Below are 17,732 nucleotides of genomic sequence, written 5' to 3' on the forward strand. Positions count from 1 at the left end.
TGTGGCAGGACGTTGCCTCTTGCTTCCACCATCTTCTATGCTGGCGGTATATACGCTCTCTAGCAAGCCGTTTGATCCCTGATAGGGTAGCTAGTTGGCCCCTAGGGGCTGGCAGGGTTGTGCCCTCCTTAGCTAGGATGTCTGCTTCCTCGTTTCCTTTGATGCCCTGGTGCCCTGGGGACCAGTGGGTTTGTATGTTGTATATCCTAACTGCCTCTTGGATCTCAAGGAAGGCAGCTTGTGAGGAGTCTGGGGCCATGCCTCGGATCCCCTGGATAACGCTGGTATTGTCGATACAGATATGTATAGGCTGGCCCTGGGAGGTAAGGAGGGCCCGTCGGAGCCCTGCCCTCGCCCCTTCGGCCTCGCCATCAAATACTTCTGCTATGCCGAGGCGTCCGCAGCCCTGGGCTATGCGTTTATTCTTACGGTAGATGACAAAGCCAAATCCTGTAGCGCCATCAGGGGCTTTAGAGCCATCTGAGTAGATGATAGTATGCTCTTTTGGCACCGTCTTGAGCCAGGCCTGGAAGATCCTGGCTGCTACTTCCTTCGTCTGTGTAACTATAAGGTTATAGGACCCTGGGAGGTATTGCGGCTGTAGAAGTGCTGGCCTTGGGCACTTAGGTAAGAGGCCAGCTGTCCTTTGGAGCCTGGTGCAAAGGGTTGGTAGGAGCAATGTTGCAACTCGTACTTCCTTTCTCAAATGAGAATCCTCAGATGAGGAAGGAAGGTTTCTTGTTCATCTCAGCTGCATCTACATGTCCTTTTATCTTCGACCCTGATATCCTATCCCTTGATATCCTATCCCTTGATATCCTATCCCTTGATATCCTATCCCTTGATATCCTATCCCTTGATATCCTATCCCTTGATATCCTATCCCTTGATATCCTATCCCTTGATATCCTATCCCTTGATGTCTTACTCCAGTGCCGAACATAGCCGAGAGCATCCCATGTGACAGGCCTAGCCTGTTACACCTGGTCTGCTGCCGCCCTGGCTGTAGAAGCCTTGGGACCAAGGGATGTTGTTGGTCAACCTTCTGTAGGCGTGTAGCGAAGCGTAGTCGCGCTGCCTCGAGGGCTACCTCTGCTGTAGGTAGGCCAGCATCTCGGATGAGGGCACTGGTTGGTGTGGTCCTCCAGACAGGTAGGATAGCCCTTGCTGCTGCTGTAATAACTCTTCCGACTCTACAGGCTAGACCCTTCTGCCCTGTGCCGACTGTAGCTATCTGTGAAGCAGTACTGCTACTAGTACTGTTGTTGCTGCTTAGAGCTGGCTTAGTCAGGCCTGCATACCAGGTTTCCGCTCCATATAAGGCTATCGGGAGGGCGCAAGCAATAGCTGCTTTTCGAACTGCAGCTGCTGGGAGCCCCCCTTTTGTGTTTGTAAGGTGCTGTAGGAAACAGGCTACCTTCTTTGCTGCTGCTACCTTTATTCCTACACGGTGTTGGAAGGTGAGTCTCCTGTCAAACCAGACCCCTAACCATCTTACAGGCTTTCTTGAGGTTTTAATAGTCAGGCCTCTCGCTTGGATATCGGGTAGGTTTGTTGTCTGTTTATGTTTTCTGCTGAAGTGGATTGCCTCACACTTAGCTGGGTCAAAGGCGACCTTATTTTCTGTTCCCCAGCTGAGGATACTGGTGATCTCCTGGCCTAGGGCTGTAGCGTTCGCTTCTAGCGAGGGGCTAGTAGCTACTAAGCCTATATCATCCGCATAGCTAAACCGTAGCTTCTGATCATCAGCTAGGATATCAGCTATATATAGCAGGAAAAGAATAGGGGATAGTGGCGAGCCCTGTGGCAGCCCGCAGGTAAGAGGAAAGTCCTCTGTAGTAGTATCCTCTAGCCTGACCCGGGCCATCCAGCCGCAGAGCCACAGAGTGACTCGCAATTTTGAAGTTATTTTTGCCTTCTACGCATAGCCTTCGCTGCGCCTAACCAGTGAAATTCGTCTATGTGACTCTGCGTTCCTCCACGCCAAGGTCTGCATTTAGCCCTAGTTCGCCGCGATGGTTATTTTCCCTACGTAGACGCGGTCTATAGCCGAAACCTTCGGAAGACTTGATGCCAAGTGGAGCTTTCAGGTGGGATCTCCAGGAGGGGCTTCCGAAAGAAAAGGAGCGATGGAATCTTTCTTCCCTTCTAACTTTTATTCTTTGCAGTTTGCCGCCTGGAGGCGCACCTTGTTGACGGCAGTATTACTCTCACGGGGAAATGTTCGAGGGCCAGGATGGCCTGGGCTTTACAGAGAAACCTCTATAGCCACCTATGGGGGTGGCATCAGACAGTCGCCAAGATGAAAGCCCGGTTGCATTCACTCAAGTCGTCTCATCAGAGTACGAGGCGCCGAAATGAGGGGATCCCAAGTAAGGGAATGCTGCCGTAACGGCAATGCAGGCGCCGCTGACTCGTCGGCCCGGGGCCCTCGGACAACAGCAGTCGGCAGTCAGCAGTCGGAGAAGCGGGGCGTTGCGCGCGCAGCAGTCTCTGTCGTGGAAGACATCTGGCTTGCTCAAAGCTCGTTGGGCTATTGGAACAGGGCAGTGGTCAGCAAAGGCGTTTTCACATTGTTTTTCATGCTTTTCGTACCTTACTCAGCGACCGTTCGCCTTAATCAGGCGGCTTTAATAGGAGGCTCCAGCTTTAAGATAGACAGCAGACCAGGTAATACCACATCTTTTCTTGTACTTTTTGGAACGGCGAAAGCCCTTTACCCAGCCAGATCAGACGTAAAAAGTCAGTAAAAGAGCTTGATCAGTGTAGTACAAAGGGGGTTGATTTGGACGGACGATAGCAATCATAATAGCACTTACTTGGCCTCCAAGGACGACAACGGCGATGATCAAGGACGACGGAAGATAGAGATAGCGGATGACGATGCTGATGAGAGGGTGCAGGACGACGATGAAGGCACCGGACGCCCGCGCTGGACAAGGCTGACAACAACAACAACTTCATACTTCTAGTAACCCTAAATTTACGGAGACGACCTGTTAAGAAGGAGAGCTGGTGGTCACGCTCCCAGGAACATACCACCAGGTGGTTAATGAGGGTGAGAATCTGGCCGAGGCCGTCAACGTGATGTGGAGCGGCTGCAGCGAGGTTCCAACGGCGTACACATACTGCAGCCGCGATCTGTGTGGACACAGCGGCAGCATCTGCTAAGACGATTTGGCGCCCAGAATGCGGAGTTTGCAGGATTGAGCACGTTGCACAGGCTGGTTTAGACAAAAATCACTAGATGATGCCATGCTGTGGGGAGCTACAGCGCAATACTGTACTAAGCCTAGGAAGAAATCAAGAATTGTTTTGTACCGACCCACATGCCGCGCCAATAGCTTGCCGATATCCATCAACATCTAGAACGATAACAACTAAACTGGTCTGGATTGGTAACAAAACTTTTTGCTGCCCAGTAAGCCCCAGGGCTATCAGACGCTCATCGACGGAGCCGGCAGCAGGTCGCTATCTTCAAATGTAGCTCAGCCTTTGGAGACATGCCCAAGCCAGGGCTACTACAACGAGCAAAAGAACAAGCATCCCCGCAACAGTACTAGTAATTTGTGCCTATATTAGCTTCTCTCAGGGCGGGGTCGGGCCGCCTGTCTTGTCTATTATGTCAGGACGAAAGATGTTAGATGCGACCGTTGAAGCGGCTGACTTCACTAGCGTCGGCAGATTTGCTGCTGAATGGGTCTGATACTTTGTCAATTGATTATAGGTATGACTGCTCATGATGAGAGTGATGAACGAAAGTGACGAATGAATGTGATGATGAGAATAGCGATGAGAGTGATGATAAGTGCAAATAACGATAAAGAGTGATAATAATAGTAATAAACGAGGTAATAAATATGTTATAACCTATACATAAGGATAATAGTTAACTAACCTACTTAGGCGTTAGGCGGCTAGAATAGGATATTTATACTATAAGATGATAAGAATGATAGGAACTTACTTAGAATAGAAAAACTATAGTATAAGTTACATAATAATAAAATAAAACTAAGTAAATAGTATAGACTACTAAGTACTTAATAAGAGTTATTAACGTATATGCATAGCGAGTCGCCCATCATAGCGAGCCGCCCACTTTTCCTTAATTCTACACTCTTCACCTTCACAACAACCTTCCTCTACGTACGACCATGAGTTCTTCTTCAAATGAAAGTCGCATTATCCTTGCAATTGAAGCTATTAAAAAGGACCCAAAACTATCCGTTCGAAAAGCAGCTTCTATCTATAAGGTCCCGAGAACTACACTTCGCGACCGACGCGCTGGACTTCTACCACGACGCGAAACTCGTACGAATTCAATGAAGATGACTCAGGTGGAAGAAACTGTGATTCTTGAACGAGTTATTGACCTGATCGATCGAGGATTTCCACCGCGACTTGACGACGTACGAGATATGGCCGATTGTCTCCTTGACGAACGTGACGCGACGCGTGTCGGACCGCGATGGGCAGAGAACTTCGTACGACGCCAACCACAACTAAAGACGCGTTTTCGACGTAGAATCGACTATCAGAGGGCATTGGCTGAAGATCCTGCAATTGTGCAGGCCTGGTTTGCCCTCGTACGAAACACAATCGCGAAGTACGGAATACACGATGACGATGTCTACAATTTTGATGAGACGGGCTTCTTGATGGGAATGCTGTCGCACGCAAAGGTTATTACAACCTCTGACCGCCGTGGAAGGCCTCGTACGAAGCAGCCTGGCAATCGCGAATGGGTTTCTGTCATTCAGGGCGTATGTGCAGATGGCTGGGCGCTGCCTCCATACGTCATTGTTAAGGGCAAATATCACCTACTCTCATGGTATACCAATGGCCAATTCCCACCCGAATGGCGCGTCCACCCTAGCGAAAATGGATGGACTACAAATGAGATTGGCCTAGATTGGCTAAAACATTTTGAAAAGTGCACAAAGTCTCGCACGAAGGGTGTTAAACGGCTCCTAATCCTTGATGGCCACAACAGCCACAAATCCACCAAGTTTGACGATTACTGCAAGGAACATGGCATTATTGCTCTTTGCATGCCTCCGCATTCATCGCACGAGCTTCAGCCTCTTGATGTTGGCTGTTTTAGTCCGCTGAAGGCTTCATATGGCAAGGAAATCGAGAAGATGATGCGGATGCAGATTACGCACATTACTAAGGATGATTTCTTTCCTGCCTTCAAGGCAGCCTTTTTTACTTCAATAAGCAAAGAAAACGTACAAGCTGGTTTTAGACAGGCTGGCCTTGTACCATTCGACCCAGAAGCAGTTCTTTCCCGCCTGGATTTCAAGCCAAAGACGCCAACACCATCCAACTCATGCCCAAGCAGCCAGGGCTCCTGGGACCCAAAGACACCAACCACAGCACATGACGCCGTACGAAGCTCTGCTTCACTTAAGAAAAGAATCACTAGTCATCAAGATAGCTCACCAACTCATTTGTACGAGGTTGTTGATTTGCAAGCTAAAGGTATTAGCAAGTTAGCACACAAACTAGCTCTTGTTGAAGCCGAGTGCCGCGGGCTTCGTACGGCAAATGAGATACTAAGTAAGCGCCGGAGAGCTAAGAAAACCCAACTACGTCTTGGAGGGTCACTTAATACAGCTGAAGCTGAGGCAATACGGGTAGAAAAGGGGGTTGTTGATGCTGGAGGCGAAAACATGCGTCAAGAGGGTGCTCGTACGGAGGGGGGTGAATCGCGCGGGCGGCGATGTGGTAACTGCGGAAAGACTGGACATAATGTACGAACATGTCAGGTAGTTTGGGAGACCTCTGAAGAAGAGGCTGATGAGTAGTTTCAATTGATTTCGTACGATGTGGCTTAATTGACTTACACAAATGGCTGGAGGGTAGTGAAAGGTGGGCGGCTCGCTATGATGGGCGACTCGCTATGCATATACGTTAAGTACTTATTAATAATTACTAAGTATTTACTAATATTTAGTTAAGAATTAATAATTAAATAAAGAGATTATTTAGGACTTATATAGAGTATTACTTAAGCTTAATTTATAGTTAAACTTTTATAGCTTTTTAGTAATTAATTTAGTATTTATTTTCTAAGATATTTATAGCTTATTTGTACTATAAATTACTTATTAAGTTTAAGACTAATTGTTTTAGTTTCTAAAGACTTAATTTACTATAGTTTATAATTTATAACTAAAACTATAAACTTAATATATTGTTATATTATATTAATCTCTAGTGCAAAGGGTTAGTAGGAGCAATGTTGCAACTCGTACTTCCTTTCTCAAATGAGAATCCTCAGATGAGGAAGGAAGGTTTCTTGTTCATCTCAGCTGCATCTACATGTCCTTTTATCTTCGACCCTGATATCCTATCCCTTGATATCCTATCCCTTGATATCCTATCCCTTGATATCCTATCCCTTGATATCCTATCCCTTGATATCCTATCCCTTGATATCCTATCCCTTGATATCCTATCCCTTGATGTCTTACTCCAGTGCCGAACATAGCCGAGAGCATCCCATGTGACAGGCCTAGCCTGTTACATCACTTCCCCCCTTTCTCAGCCGCTAGAACCATCGTCAGAGTCATCCCAGTCAAACTCAGATGGTCCAGTTGGTCCTGCTGTCAACCTTCTAGCGGCTTTGACCTGTACTGGGGAAGGCGACCGGCTTTGCGTTGGTTGAAATCTGCATTGCTGTACCCAGTGCCTTGAGGAGCCGCATCGTACACATTTTCCTTGTTGTCTCCATTTGCGTCGTTGTTCTGGGTTAACTGATGGTGCAACCTTTGTAACTTTCATAGTCTGTTCCCATTCCATTCGTTGTCCTTGTTCTTGGTGATATCCATTCCTTGTATCATACTGACCTTCTAGGGCTAAGAGAACCCTGATAAAGTCGTCATACTTTGTCGGCAGGGTAAGCTGCGTATTCAGCTTCTGTTTTACCTCCTTGTTTAGCCCTCCCGTCAGAGCTGTGATCTTAGCATCATCAGGCCAAGAATCAGCGTTGGCTTCATAGAGTGTTCGTTCGAACGTTGCGAGGTATCTTGACAGACTCGACTGTCGCTGCTCGAGGTCTCTAAGCCGTTGCCCAGCCTTCTTTGCCTTGTTGGGATCGTCGAAAATTCTTTCAAGATGCTGTATCAATCCAGCCACATCCCACACATTGTTTCTCTCTGCATTGCGTACGAACGGCAGTACCATAGCCTGGACGTTCGAGTCGAGCGAGCTGTAAACGTAGTACAGCTGCGAGTCGTCGTTCCCAATTGCTAGGCCGTCCACCTTGAGCTTTGCCTTCATTGCCAATATCCATGTGTCCCAGTCGCTACTTCGGCCGTTGAACTTCGCACATGTTGGAAGTACTTGTCGTGGTCGAGCGGTCCGTTCAGCCTTCAAGGCATCAATTTGCTGCTGAAGAGATTCGATCATGTTGACTAGTCGTGCTTCTCGTTCATTAGGCGTCGCGCCCCATTGAGTTCCTTGTGTGTCCATTGCTTTGTATATCGTTGTTTGTTGTATCCTTGTGACGTTGTACCCTCGACCACAACCTTGACGTTGGAAAAGGGGATCTGAGGATTATGCAAAGGGTTAGTAGGAGCAATGTTGCAACTCGTACTTCCTTTCTCAAATGAGAATCCTCAGATGAGGAAGGAAGGTTTCTTGTTCATCTCAGCTGCATCTACATGTCCTTTTATCTTCGACCCTGATATCCTATCCCTTGATATCCTATCCCTTGATATCCTATCCCTTGATATCCTATCCCTTGATATCCTATCCCTTGATATCCTATCCCTTGATATCCTATCCCTTGATGTCTTACTCCAGTGCCGAACATAGCCGAGAGCATCCCATGTGACAGGCCTAGCCTGTTACATCTAGCTTCTATTAGTAGACCTTATTATTAAATAGTTAATTATGATATTTTAATTACTTCTATCTAGTAAGTTAACTATCAATAGTAATTAATAGTAAAACAATAAATATATTGTTACGACCGCTACAGTTGGTCACTGTAGGCTCGTAACTATATAGTGCAGAACAGGGGACAATGACAACGGATTTGTCATTATCGAAGCTTTTGCTTTGTGCCACAGTTGTGTTACGACCCGTTAGGCACAACACGTTGGAACAAACAAAGGCTACAACCCCTGGGATTGACGGGATTACTACAAAGTTGCTACAATCCATTTGGGGCCTGATAGGTGTTCCTATACAGCAGCTCTTCCAGACCTGTGTCCAAACAGGCTACTTCCCTAGGACCTTCCGTAAAGCAGAGGTGGTTATGATCCAGAAGCCAGGGAAAACAGACCTCTCAAAGACTGGATCCTGGCGTCCAATAGCCCTCCTATCCTGCTTAGGCAAGGGTTTAGAGCGGCTGATAGCAAAGAGGATGGCATATCTTACTATTCTAGAAGGGATAGCCAGCCCACAGCAGGTTGGGGCATTACCAGGGAGGGCTGCAGTCGATCTGACAACCTGCCTAACCCACGAGATCGAAAGGGCTCTGGATCTAGGGCTTACTGCTACCCTGGCGACAATGGACGTTAAGGGGGCATTTGACTCCGTGCTACGAAACCGGCTTATCCTCAGGCTACGACAGCAGGGCTGGCCTAGTAGTCTGATTAGGCTGATATTTACCTTCGCCTCCAGCCGGACCGCCCGAGTCAGGCTAGAGGAAACTACTACAGAGGACTTCCCTCTGTCCTGTGGGCTCCCTCAGGGCTCTCCGCTATCCCCTATTCTTTTTCTGCTCTATATAGCTGATATCCTGGCGGATAACCAGAAGCTACGGTTTGGCTATGCAGATGATATCGGCCTCCTAGCGACTAGCCCCTCTCTAGAGGAAAATGCTACAGCCCTCAGCCAGGAGGTCACTCAGATCCTCAACTGGGGTACAGATAATAAGGTAGCATTTGACCCTGCTAAGTGCGAGGCGGTCCATTTTAGTAGGAAACATAAGCAGAGGAAGGACCTACTAGATATACAGGCAAAGGACCTGACTATAAAGGCCTCAACTAGACCTATACGATGGCTAGGGGTCTGGTTTGATAAGAAACTCACCTTCCGGCACCACGTCGATATAAAGGTGGCAGCAGCAAAGAAAGTGGCCCAGTTCCTGCGGCACTTATCCAACACCAAAGGGGGGCTCCCTGCCGCTGCTGCTCGCCAAGCTGTCATTGCCTGTGTCCTCCCAATAGCCCTATATGGAGCTGAGACCTGGTATGCAGGGTTAAAGAGACCAGCTAGGAACAGCAGCACTACTACTACTAGCAGTAGCGCTGATAACCAGATAGCTACAGTCAGCACAAGGCAAAAGGGCCTGGTTAAGAGGGTAGAGAAGGTTATAACAGTAGCAGCAAGGGCTATCCTACCTGTCTGGAGGACCACGCCAACCAGCAGCCTCCTCCGAGACTCTGGCCTGCCTACCGCAAAAGTAGCTCTCGAAGCAGTACGCCTACGCTTCGCTACACGCCTACAGAAGGTTGACCAACAGCACCCCCTAGTCCCAAGGCTTTCCCAGCTAGGGCGGCGGCAAACAAGGCTTCAAAGAACAGCAGCCCTCCTACCTAAGTGCCCAAGGCCGTTGCTCCTACAGCCACAGCACCTCTCAGGATCACAAGACCCTACAGCTGGCCAGGATAAAGAGAAAGCAGCTAAAGCGTTTCAGGACTGGATTAAGACTGTGCCAGACAACCATACAATTATCTACTCAGACGGCTCTAAAGCCCCTAATGGGGCTACAGGTTTCGGCTTCGTTATCTACCGCAGCAACAAACGGATAGCCCAAGGGTGCGGCCGCCTTAACATTGCAGAAGTGTTTGACGGCGAGGCAGAGGGGGCGAGGGCAGGGCTCCAAAGGGCCCTCCTTACTTCCCAAGGCCAGCCTATACATATCTGCATTGATAACACCAGCGTCATTCAGGGGATCCGAGGCATAGCTCCAGACTCCTCACAAGCGGCCTTCCTGGAGATCCAGGAGATAGCAAGGATACAGAACATACAGACCCATTGGTGCCCAGGGCACCAAGGGATAAAAGGAAACGAAGAGGCTGACAGCCTAGCTAAGGAGGGCACAACACTGCCAGCCCCAAGAGGCCTCCTAGCTACCCTATCAGGGATTAAGCGACTGGCCAAAGAACGCAAACAACACCAGCATAGGAAATGGTGGAAGCAAGAAGCACCCCCCCGTTATACCCAGCTGGGGCTTAAGGCCACCCTTGGCTGCCCTCCTGAACTAGCTCTACCAAGAGCTACCCTTCACTATCTCCTGGCAGCACGATCAGGCCACGGAGACTTTGAACAGTATCATCAACGCTTTAATCACACAGAGGCATTGCTCACCTGCTCCTGTGGGGAGGCTAAAGAGGCAGACCACCTGGTCTACTGCCGTAAGACCCTAGTGAGGAGGCAACGGTGGCCTATCCTCTACCCTTATAGCCGAAGGGAGCCTCTAGGACCTATAGGCTCCCTAGAGCGCTACTTTAAGGGTCTACTTATCGACTCTGAAGGCTTCCAGGCCTTCCTTGACGTGACAGACTTCTTCCAGAAGATCTGCCCGCGTTACTAAGAGATAGGACTTAACCTATCCTCTCAAAAACAACAGACTACCTATAGTCACCAGGACAGCAGATTGCTATAACGGAACTAGGGCACCAGTGGGAACTAGGGATGGATAGAACACATATTGGCCCTCGGGCAAGATCTGGAGGACGCTAGGAAGAGACGTGTACTACAGAGTATATAGCTAGAGCCTGCGGCCCTCCACGCCACATACCCTTCGGGAGGTCTGCCGCAAGGGCGGCTGCGCCCTTGCCGCCACGGCGTTAAATATCAAACAAACAAACAAACACGTTGGAACAACCCCGCCTGGGATCTCGGCGGCTAACGCGGAACATATGTAAGCAGTGACACAGGTGTAACCAGAAACCATCGGAAAAGGAAGAACTATGGTACAGGTCACGTGACTTCGGGAACAGTACGGACACAAGACAAGGATGGATATGTTGGATATGAGCTATCCCAGCTATCCAGCATCGTAAGGAACTGTTCGGAACCTGTATATAGTATGACCCTGAGCCTGGCTCATGGTCAGACCTCCATAGCTCTTCAGCAATCAACTTAGTATTCATCCTCAGGATACTCTCAGCTTACCTTCACTGCGAATTACTTGTTGAGTCTAAGACTGATCACCTTAGCCTCTGAAGATCTGATCTACTGTTAGCCTACGACCTATGACCCAGACCACGACCAAGTGTACTGTTATTACGTCTCAATCTCCAGCTTCTGTTAGCAGACCCTACTGTCGGATAGCTGACCGTAACAAGTTGGTTGCCCTGACCCGCTCGTAACATATATCTTCTTATATTTTAGCTAAATCTTTTACTTTAAGATTATTATTTTCTTTATATACTTAATTTTAAGGTTTAATATAAAAACTTATTAGTATTAAAAACTATAATATATTAGATTTTAAATATAACTTTAATATAGAGGGATTTTTAACTAAAGAAAAGTATAAGAAACTTTAATATATTATTTAAAAATAAGAGAATAAATCTAAAGAGATATGAACCTTTATTAATAAAAATAAATAAACTGTAAATAGCTTTAATAAATAACTTTAAAACGCTAAATAAACTTATAAAAAACTAAAAAAAGATATTAAAAGAGATATTAATTTTAAAAAAGTTTAAAGATTTTAAGAATAGTTAATTTAATACTTTTTAAATTACTATTAATATTATCTTAACTCCTATAAGAAGTTAATAGAAGTTTAAGTTTAATTTCTTAATAATGTATAATAATACTTTTAAATACTTTAAAAGATTTCTAATCTAAATTAAGAACTATTAAAACTTCTATTATAATAACTTTATTAACTAAATAGAGAAAATAGTTTATATAGCTACTTATTTCTAAAAAAAAGCTCTTAAGTAGTTTAAACTTATTTAAAAAGAATTCCTTAAATATAAAATATTAAATAAATACTCTATAGAAACTTATAATATCTATAGTAGTTTCTAAGGATTTAAAAATACTTTTTATTTCTTTTTTTAAGACTTTAATAAAACGTAATAAACTAAGTATAAACTATTATAACTTAAATAAATTAAGTTTATTAAAACCTTTACTATTGTATTCTAATAACTTAATATCTAACTTAATTTTATTAAAAAAGCTAAATTCTTAATATTTTACTGAAAACTTAAAAATAAAATTAAAAATAAAATTATTAAAATTAACTATCTTAATAACTTTTTATAATACATTAACTTTATTATTAAAATTAATAGCTAACTATTTAAATAATATAAAGAGAAAAATAAAAAAAATAAAGACTTAGTTAATACTCAATATAAATATTAATAATAGCTATAAAATAAGTTTAATTATTAATAGAATAATAACTAAAATAATACTTATTAAAATATTATTTATAGATAATATAGTAAACCTATAGATCTTAGTATAATAACTAAGTTTAATAATAAAAGACTTTAAAGCCTTAAGTATTATAACTATAATAAGTAAAGATGGCTTTCACCAGCGCCTTCGCCGCACTTTGCCAGCCGAAGTGACTTGCCTCGATCGACTTACTGCCACTGAAGGCTGCTGTAGCTGTCCCATTGCTGCCTTTTTGTCGCGAAATAACCAAGAATAGTTTCAGTCAGCTGCAACGCGGGGTCGCTATCGCGACTGCCAATGTTCTCCCCCCTCCTTCCGCACAGGTATCATTCCGCCAGCACTTGCCTTCGTTTCCGTTCATGCCTTCCCAAATCATTTCTGGGGCGCATTTTGCTTCGCCACACATGCTATTTCTCCTTCCTGGGATGACGATCGGAGGCTGCAGGATAGGTGCCCCGCCCATGGGCCTACCTGACTTCCCGTCATATTCCGATAGCTGGGGACGGGAGGTATCAATCGGTGGCCCTCGCAGCCCGTCGTCTTTCTCCCAATTCCAACGTCTACTCTTCTTCTCTTCATTCAATACACGACAAAACCCACCACGTCCCCGCTACCAAGACCGCGCTGCCGATAGCATGGCCATGCTCCAACGTACTTTTCTTCTGCTCACTCTTGGGTTTTGTCCCTCTGCTGACCCTGCTACTGTGAGCAGTCATTTCACAGACAGGCAGTTCGACACCGCGATTTGATACCCTCGACAGCTCCCGTCCTCCTCCTCCAACCCGATTCAATACATCGACAACCCGATTCAATACCCTCGACAGCTCCTCCTCCTCCAACCGGCCATCAAGTACACCGACAACCCGATTCAATACCTTCGAGAATCCTCCTCCCTCGTTCCAGCCGAGCACTGGCCGATACCGACGTTGCCCCACCAAGAACACCGACAACCCGATTCAATACCTTCGACAACCCGATGCAATACTTTCGACAACCCGATTCAATACTTCCGACAATCCCTCCCCATTCGAGTACAGGTTCAAGGCCGATGCTCCTCATCGAGAGAGTGGACAGCCCGATGCCATACCCTCAATGACCCGACTCAATACTTTCAAAAATCCTTCCTTCCCCCCGAACCGAGCTGCGTTGAGACCTGATGTCTCCCCATCGAACGACTCTACGGTCCGTTGCAATATTCTCGACAGTTCGATGAAAGGTTTCGACATTAGCTCCCTCCCATTGCTCCCCTGCACGAGAATGGGCCGAGACCTGACGTCCCCTTATCGAGCGCCGACGACCCGAATAGATACCCAAATACACACGACACTCCCTCACACACAAGAACGGGTTGAGAACCTATGTCTCCTCGCGAATACCATCGACAACCCGAACTGATACTCTTGACACTCCCTCCTTGCTCCTTACATGAGCCTGCGTCGAGAGAACACCGTTCTTGGCAAGTTCACGCATAGCTTGTGGAAAGGCTCGTCTGTTTTTGTCTACAAGTCCCATGTTGCTTACGGTGTCCTGGTGCCTCCTGCGATATGGTTGTTGGTCTGCTCGTGAGGGACTGTCCTCAATCTTCTCCTTCGCCATCGTTTGGCTTGGACAGGATCTTCTGACCTTTGCAGCAATCAGTCAACTGTCGGTCAGTCGTCAGACAACTCCCTTTGCTCGAATCATTGTTGATTGACTGCGTCCCAATTCCTTCATCATGTTGAGCAGCTCATCAGGCACTCTCAACTTCTACAAATGATTGAGGCTTCGCTGTTCAACCACAGACTCATTCTTCATGACAATTTCCGGACACCGCTTGTATGCTATTAGTATTATACGCTCACTCTCGCCAGACGACTGTCGTATTTCACAACAAAGGTCACTCCGGTCTGCTGTTTCTTACTGTCGGTACTTTTTGACTTCCTCGCCAAAAACCATTTGTGGTTGTTGTCTTGCATACTGACACGCCCATGCACGCTCATCTTTTCAAAAGAAGGGACGGGTGGTTCTGCCACGCCCCAGCGTACTACGGGAGAATCGTTGGGGCATCGGCTTCGGACTGAGATGGATCATGACGTGGTTGGATAGCAGACCTTTTCAGAGATGCTTGACTTTTGCTGCTTAGATTGACTGACTTCTACAACCTCGCCCGACTGACAACCTGCTCCAGACAAACCCTTCGCTTCCTGCCCTACGTCAAATCACTGGAACTGGAATGATGCACCGCAATGGGACTCCATATCTCTGAGACTTGGATCCATTGAGCAGCACGTTTGCGTTTCCCCGGCCCCTCTTCTCCTGGAACTTGGCTACGGCTCTCAACCGGACCTGACCCTGGACCTGGACATGGAGCCGGACTCGGGGATGGGATCGGCGGGATTGTGGAGTGAAGAGAGTCTATGAAGAGCTGACATTTGGGTCTTGACCATATAAGCGAGGGAGTGGGATCAGAACCTGGTGTGGGCAGTCAAAGGATCTATGAAACAAGGTGACATGAACCGAGGCTGATGAAGATAGAAGTAAAGTTGTAAAGATTGGGACGTGTGAATATGGAACATGCTAGGAAATCAATGCAAATTCCAACTCTTTCAATTGAAAGCCGTGCTCGATCGCCCCTTTTCCAAGCCTAGGAGCCTTCGTACGGACACAGACACTGCCTTTCCCGCATTAAAGGCGGTCTGAGTCTGATAAGCCCAGCTCCCAAGTCCTTTTCATACACATCCCGCAAACATATTAGGCTCCAATTGGAGGCATATGTGGCCAATGTAGAGGATGTTAGTGTCAAATATGGTCTAGAGAGGGAAGCTGGCTGGGTACACACATGCTGCGACTGATGATGAGCATTATTACCAGGAATCGCCTCTGATACAACTGCTGTCTCACAGACAGGATTCAGCACAACGGAGACAGCTACAGGGGATCGGCGTTAACTCACCCACAGAGCCCACCGAAACGTCCACGATGTCAAATGCGAAGACACCAAACAGCTTTTGCGACGATTGAGATGCGTGGGCTTGCCATCTCCTTGAATACAAGATAGAAGGTCGATGACTGCCTCTAGAATGGCGGTTTCTGCTGATTCTCCAGTCAGCGCTGTTCCAAGATTAGCAAAATGAATACCACGCCGTCGTGCGAGGCCAAGAACGGTTCTCAACGGCGGCATATGAGTGATTGACAAGCACCACGGCCTCTGTGATGATACCGACGAGAGATATTGTGCGCTCGTCATCACATGCGAGGCCGCCATTTTTCTTTTGCTGATGATTATGCGTTACATTCGCGCAGACAAGGTTTTGACTTGTCTACGAGTCATTGCTTAGTTTCCATAGTGTTTAAGAACCTCCCAGTTTTCGTGAGCCCCTGACCGTCTAGCAATCGACCTGAAGCAGTTCACTGTTCTGAAAGATCACGCCTCCGATCATGCCGACAATCATGGGATACTGTGGGAGTCGTAGTCAAACATCATGAAGTGCCATTTGTGCATGTCAATCCCTTGGGCTATGCAGAGCCATGGCGCTGGATCAGAATGATTCCGCATTCGCAAAATCACTTGCTCCGTGACACATCAGCAGATGGTTTCAGCCTTCTTGTGGTGGGGTGAAATGACGAGCAAGCCATTCAGTCTCGTTTCCAGCCACCCTCGATGCTTGACTACATAGGTGCGTCAACTGATCTCTCAGAAAGAGGGAGGGCGGTTTTGCATGGAATCAGAGTATGATACCATGATGCTTTCCTTCGTAGTAAAAGTTCATGGTGTGACAAGATGGTGACATTTGCTCCTAAAGGCCCTTTCCGGAGAGCAGGCTTGAAGATGCGGATTCTGTTTTGGTTTCTTAGCTTGTTGACAAAGTATTAATGAAGATAGATGTGGTGTACGAAGAAGCTGAGGATCATGATGAGGGAGATTTCTACGCTTATCTTGGTGCAAGTTGTTTTATGAGGGACCTTGCTTTGTACATCTCAGTAGCTGGCGTATGAAAGGTCCTGTGCCAGCCTTCTTCATGAGCACCAGCAAAAAGTCGCAGAATTCATTTGGACAATTCATAGACGTGCTCATCCAAGATCGTGCGTTGCCGAGGTATTCAGCAATCAATAGGTGTTGATTGGCACTTGTCATATCTTCCAAACAACGCCGATTAGCTGAGACTCGACTTAAATGATTTGGTGGTGGTAGACCCGCGGAGCCATTGTCAGTCATTGGTCCCAAGCAAAGGTGAGCTGAACGTGGGGTACGCGAGGGCTTAGGATGGACTTGGCTCTCGTCAAGATGAGAGATCTGGAATGAAGTCGGCTGTTGAGGAAAGCAGGCGTGACATGTGCAGAGAGGTTCAATATGACCCTGAGTCAAGAATATGTTTGAAACTGGTTCCATCTTTTCTGGTCAGCGTATTTCTGTTTAGATTCTGTGGTCTTGCGCAGAGAAAGCTGTCTGGAGTGCTCCAGGGGAAATAAAATGTGCACTCGCGGGTGCTCATTGCCCGAAAGATAGACGTACCAAACTGTTTGTTCATTTTCGGTGCCGGCGAAGAAAATGAGAGGCTGTTCTGACCCTAATTTGTGTCTCGATACCACACATTGTATGGTTTCAATCTGTGAAGAAAGAAGTAGAGATGCGGCGGGTTGCCTTCGTTGGCTCAAAAGGTATTCGCCGCAAAGACCACCCGAGCGTGGGCCTGCATTTGTAGTCATCTCCAGCGGAGGGGTTTGGAAACTTGCAGATTTAAAGACTTGCTAGACTGAGATCACTCCCTGAATCAGGGGTAGTAATTATAGCTGTCGCATGGAGACGGATTTCAAGGCAAGGATGAGTAAATGTAACATTCAGGAACTAAATACATCCACACATATGGCTGTTATGAACGCGTGTACAAAGTATTTTGATTTGATTATAGACAATAAGACCGCAAGAATGAAGACTGCTGGCTGTTCAGGTCGTTGGAGCTAGCAAAAGCTTGGGTTGAATGGTGGTCTTCTTCATGCTGAGTGTGCTTCGAACGATTTCTGCGGTATGTTCCGCACGCAGGAGAAGAGAGGAGATTTTCTCGATGATGCTTGGTTAGAGAGCATGGGAGGAAGCATGCGTCTCCCAAATATTCTTATTTTCGCTTCTTTTGTTGAATTTGTGGCACCTCGACGATAAACTGATCGTTTGCAAGTTCGACGTCATTCATAGGGACAACACGGGCTTTGGATTTTGCAACTATGGTCAGAAGAAGACCGGAGATGTCGTCTGCATGGTGGGTTCTTTGGAAAGCTTCAGTTCCATTTGCGGAATTTTGCGGGTTCAGCAAATATGCCAGCGAATAGGAGGTAACCGAAATGCGCCCTTGATTATAATG

General features: G+C 46.7%; 4 protein-coding genes across 4 annotated transcripts; 2 read left to right on the forward strand and 2 right to left on the reverse strand.

Annotated features, from left to right (window-relative positions):
• Window positions 1–4,336: 4,336 nt before the first annotated feature.
• CGGC5_v017310 (uncharacterized protein) lies at window positions 4,337–5,769 on the reverse strand (the record flags this gene model as incomplete). The annotated part of the gene is made up of 6 exons (XM_066153890.1): window positions 4,337–4,358; window positions 4,417–4,505; window positions 5,398–5,403; window positions 5,449–5,481; window positions 5,549–5,561; window positions 5,702–5,769. The coding sequence occupies 6 exons, from the start codon at window positions 5,767–5,769 to the stop codon at window positions 4,337–4,339; spliced, it is 231 nt and encodes a 76-aa protein (XP_066006746.1).
• A 767-nt stretch (window positions 5,770–6,536) lies between these two features.
• On the reverse strand, window positions 6,537–7,419 carry CGGC5_v017311 (uncharacterized protein; the record flags this gene model as incomplete). The annotated part of the gene is made up of 2 exons (XM_066153891.1): window positions 6,537–6,559; window positions 6,858–7,419. 2 exons carry the CDS (start codon window positions 7,417–7,419, stop codon window positions 6,537–6,539), a joined length of 585 nt encoding a protein of 194 aa, XP_066006745.1.
• Window positions 7,420–13,031: 5,612 nt separating this feature from the next.
• On the forward strand, window positions 13,032–13,791 carry CGGC5_v017312 (uncharacterized protein; the record flags this gene model as incomplete). The annotated part of the gene is made up of 2 exons (XM_032026761.1): window positions 13,032–13,047; window positions 13,109–13,791. The coding sequence occupies 2 exons, from the start codon at window positions 13,032–13,034 to the stop codon at window positions 13,789–13,791; spliced, it is 699 nt and encodes a 232-aa protein (XP_031876778.1).
• Window positions 13,792–13,821: 30 nt separating this feature from the next.
• CGGC5_v017313 (uncharacterized protein) lies at window positions 13,822–14,796 on the forward strand (the record flags this gene model as incomplete). Its single annotated transcript, XM_066153892.1, has 3 exons — window positions 13,822–13,958; window positions 14,028–14,044; window positions 14,564–14,796. 3 exons carry the CDS (start codon window positions 13,822–13,824, stop codon window positions 14,794–14,796), a joined length of 387 nt encoding a protein of 128 aa, XP_066006744.1.
• Between the last annotated feature and the right edge of the window lie 2,936 nt (window positions 14,797–17,732).

Source organism: Colletotrichum fructicola, assembly GCF_000319635.2.
Source record: "Colletotrichum fructicola Nara gc5 chromosome Unknown KSG_Nara_v1_contig12, whole genome shotgun sequence".
Taxonomy (NCBI): Eukaryota; Fungi; Ascomycota; class Sordariomycetes; order Glomerellales; family Glomerellaceae; genus Colletotrichum; species Colletotrichum fructicola.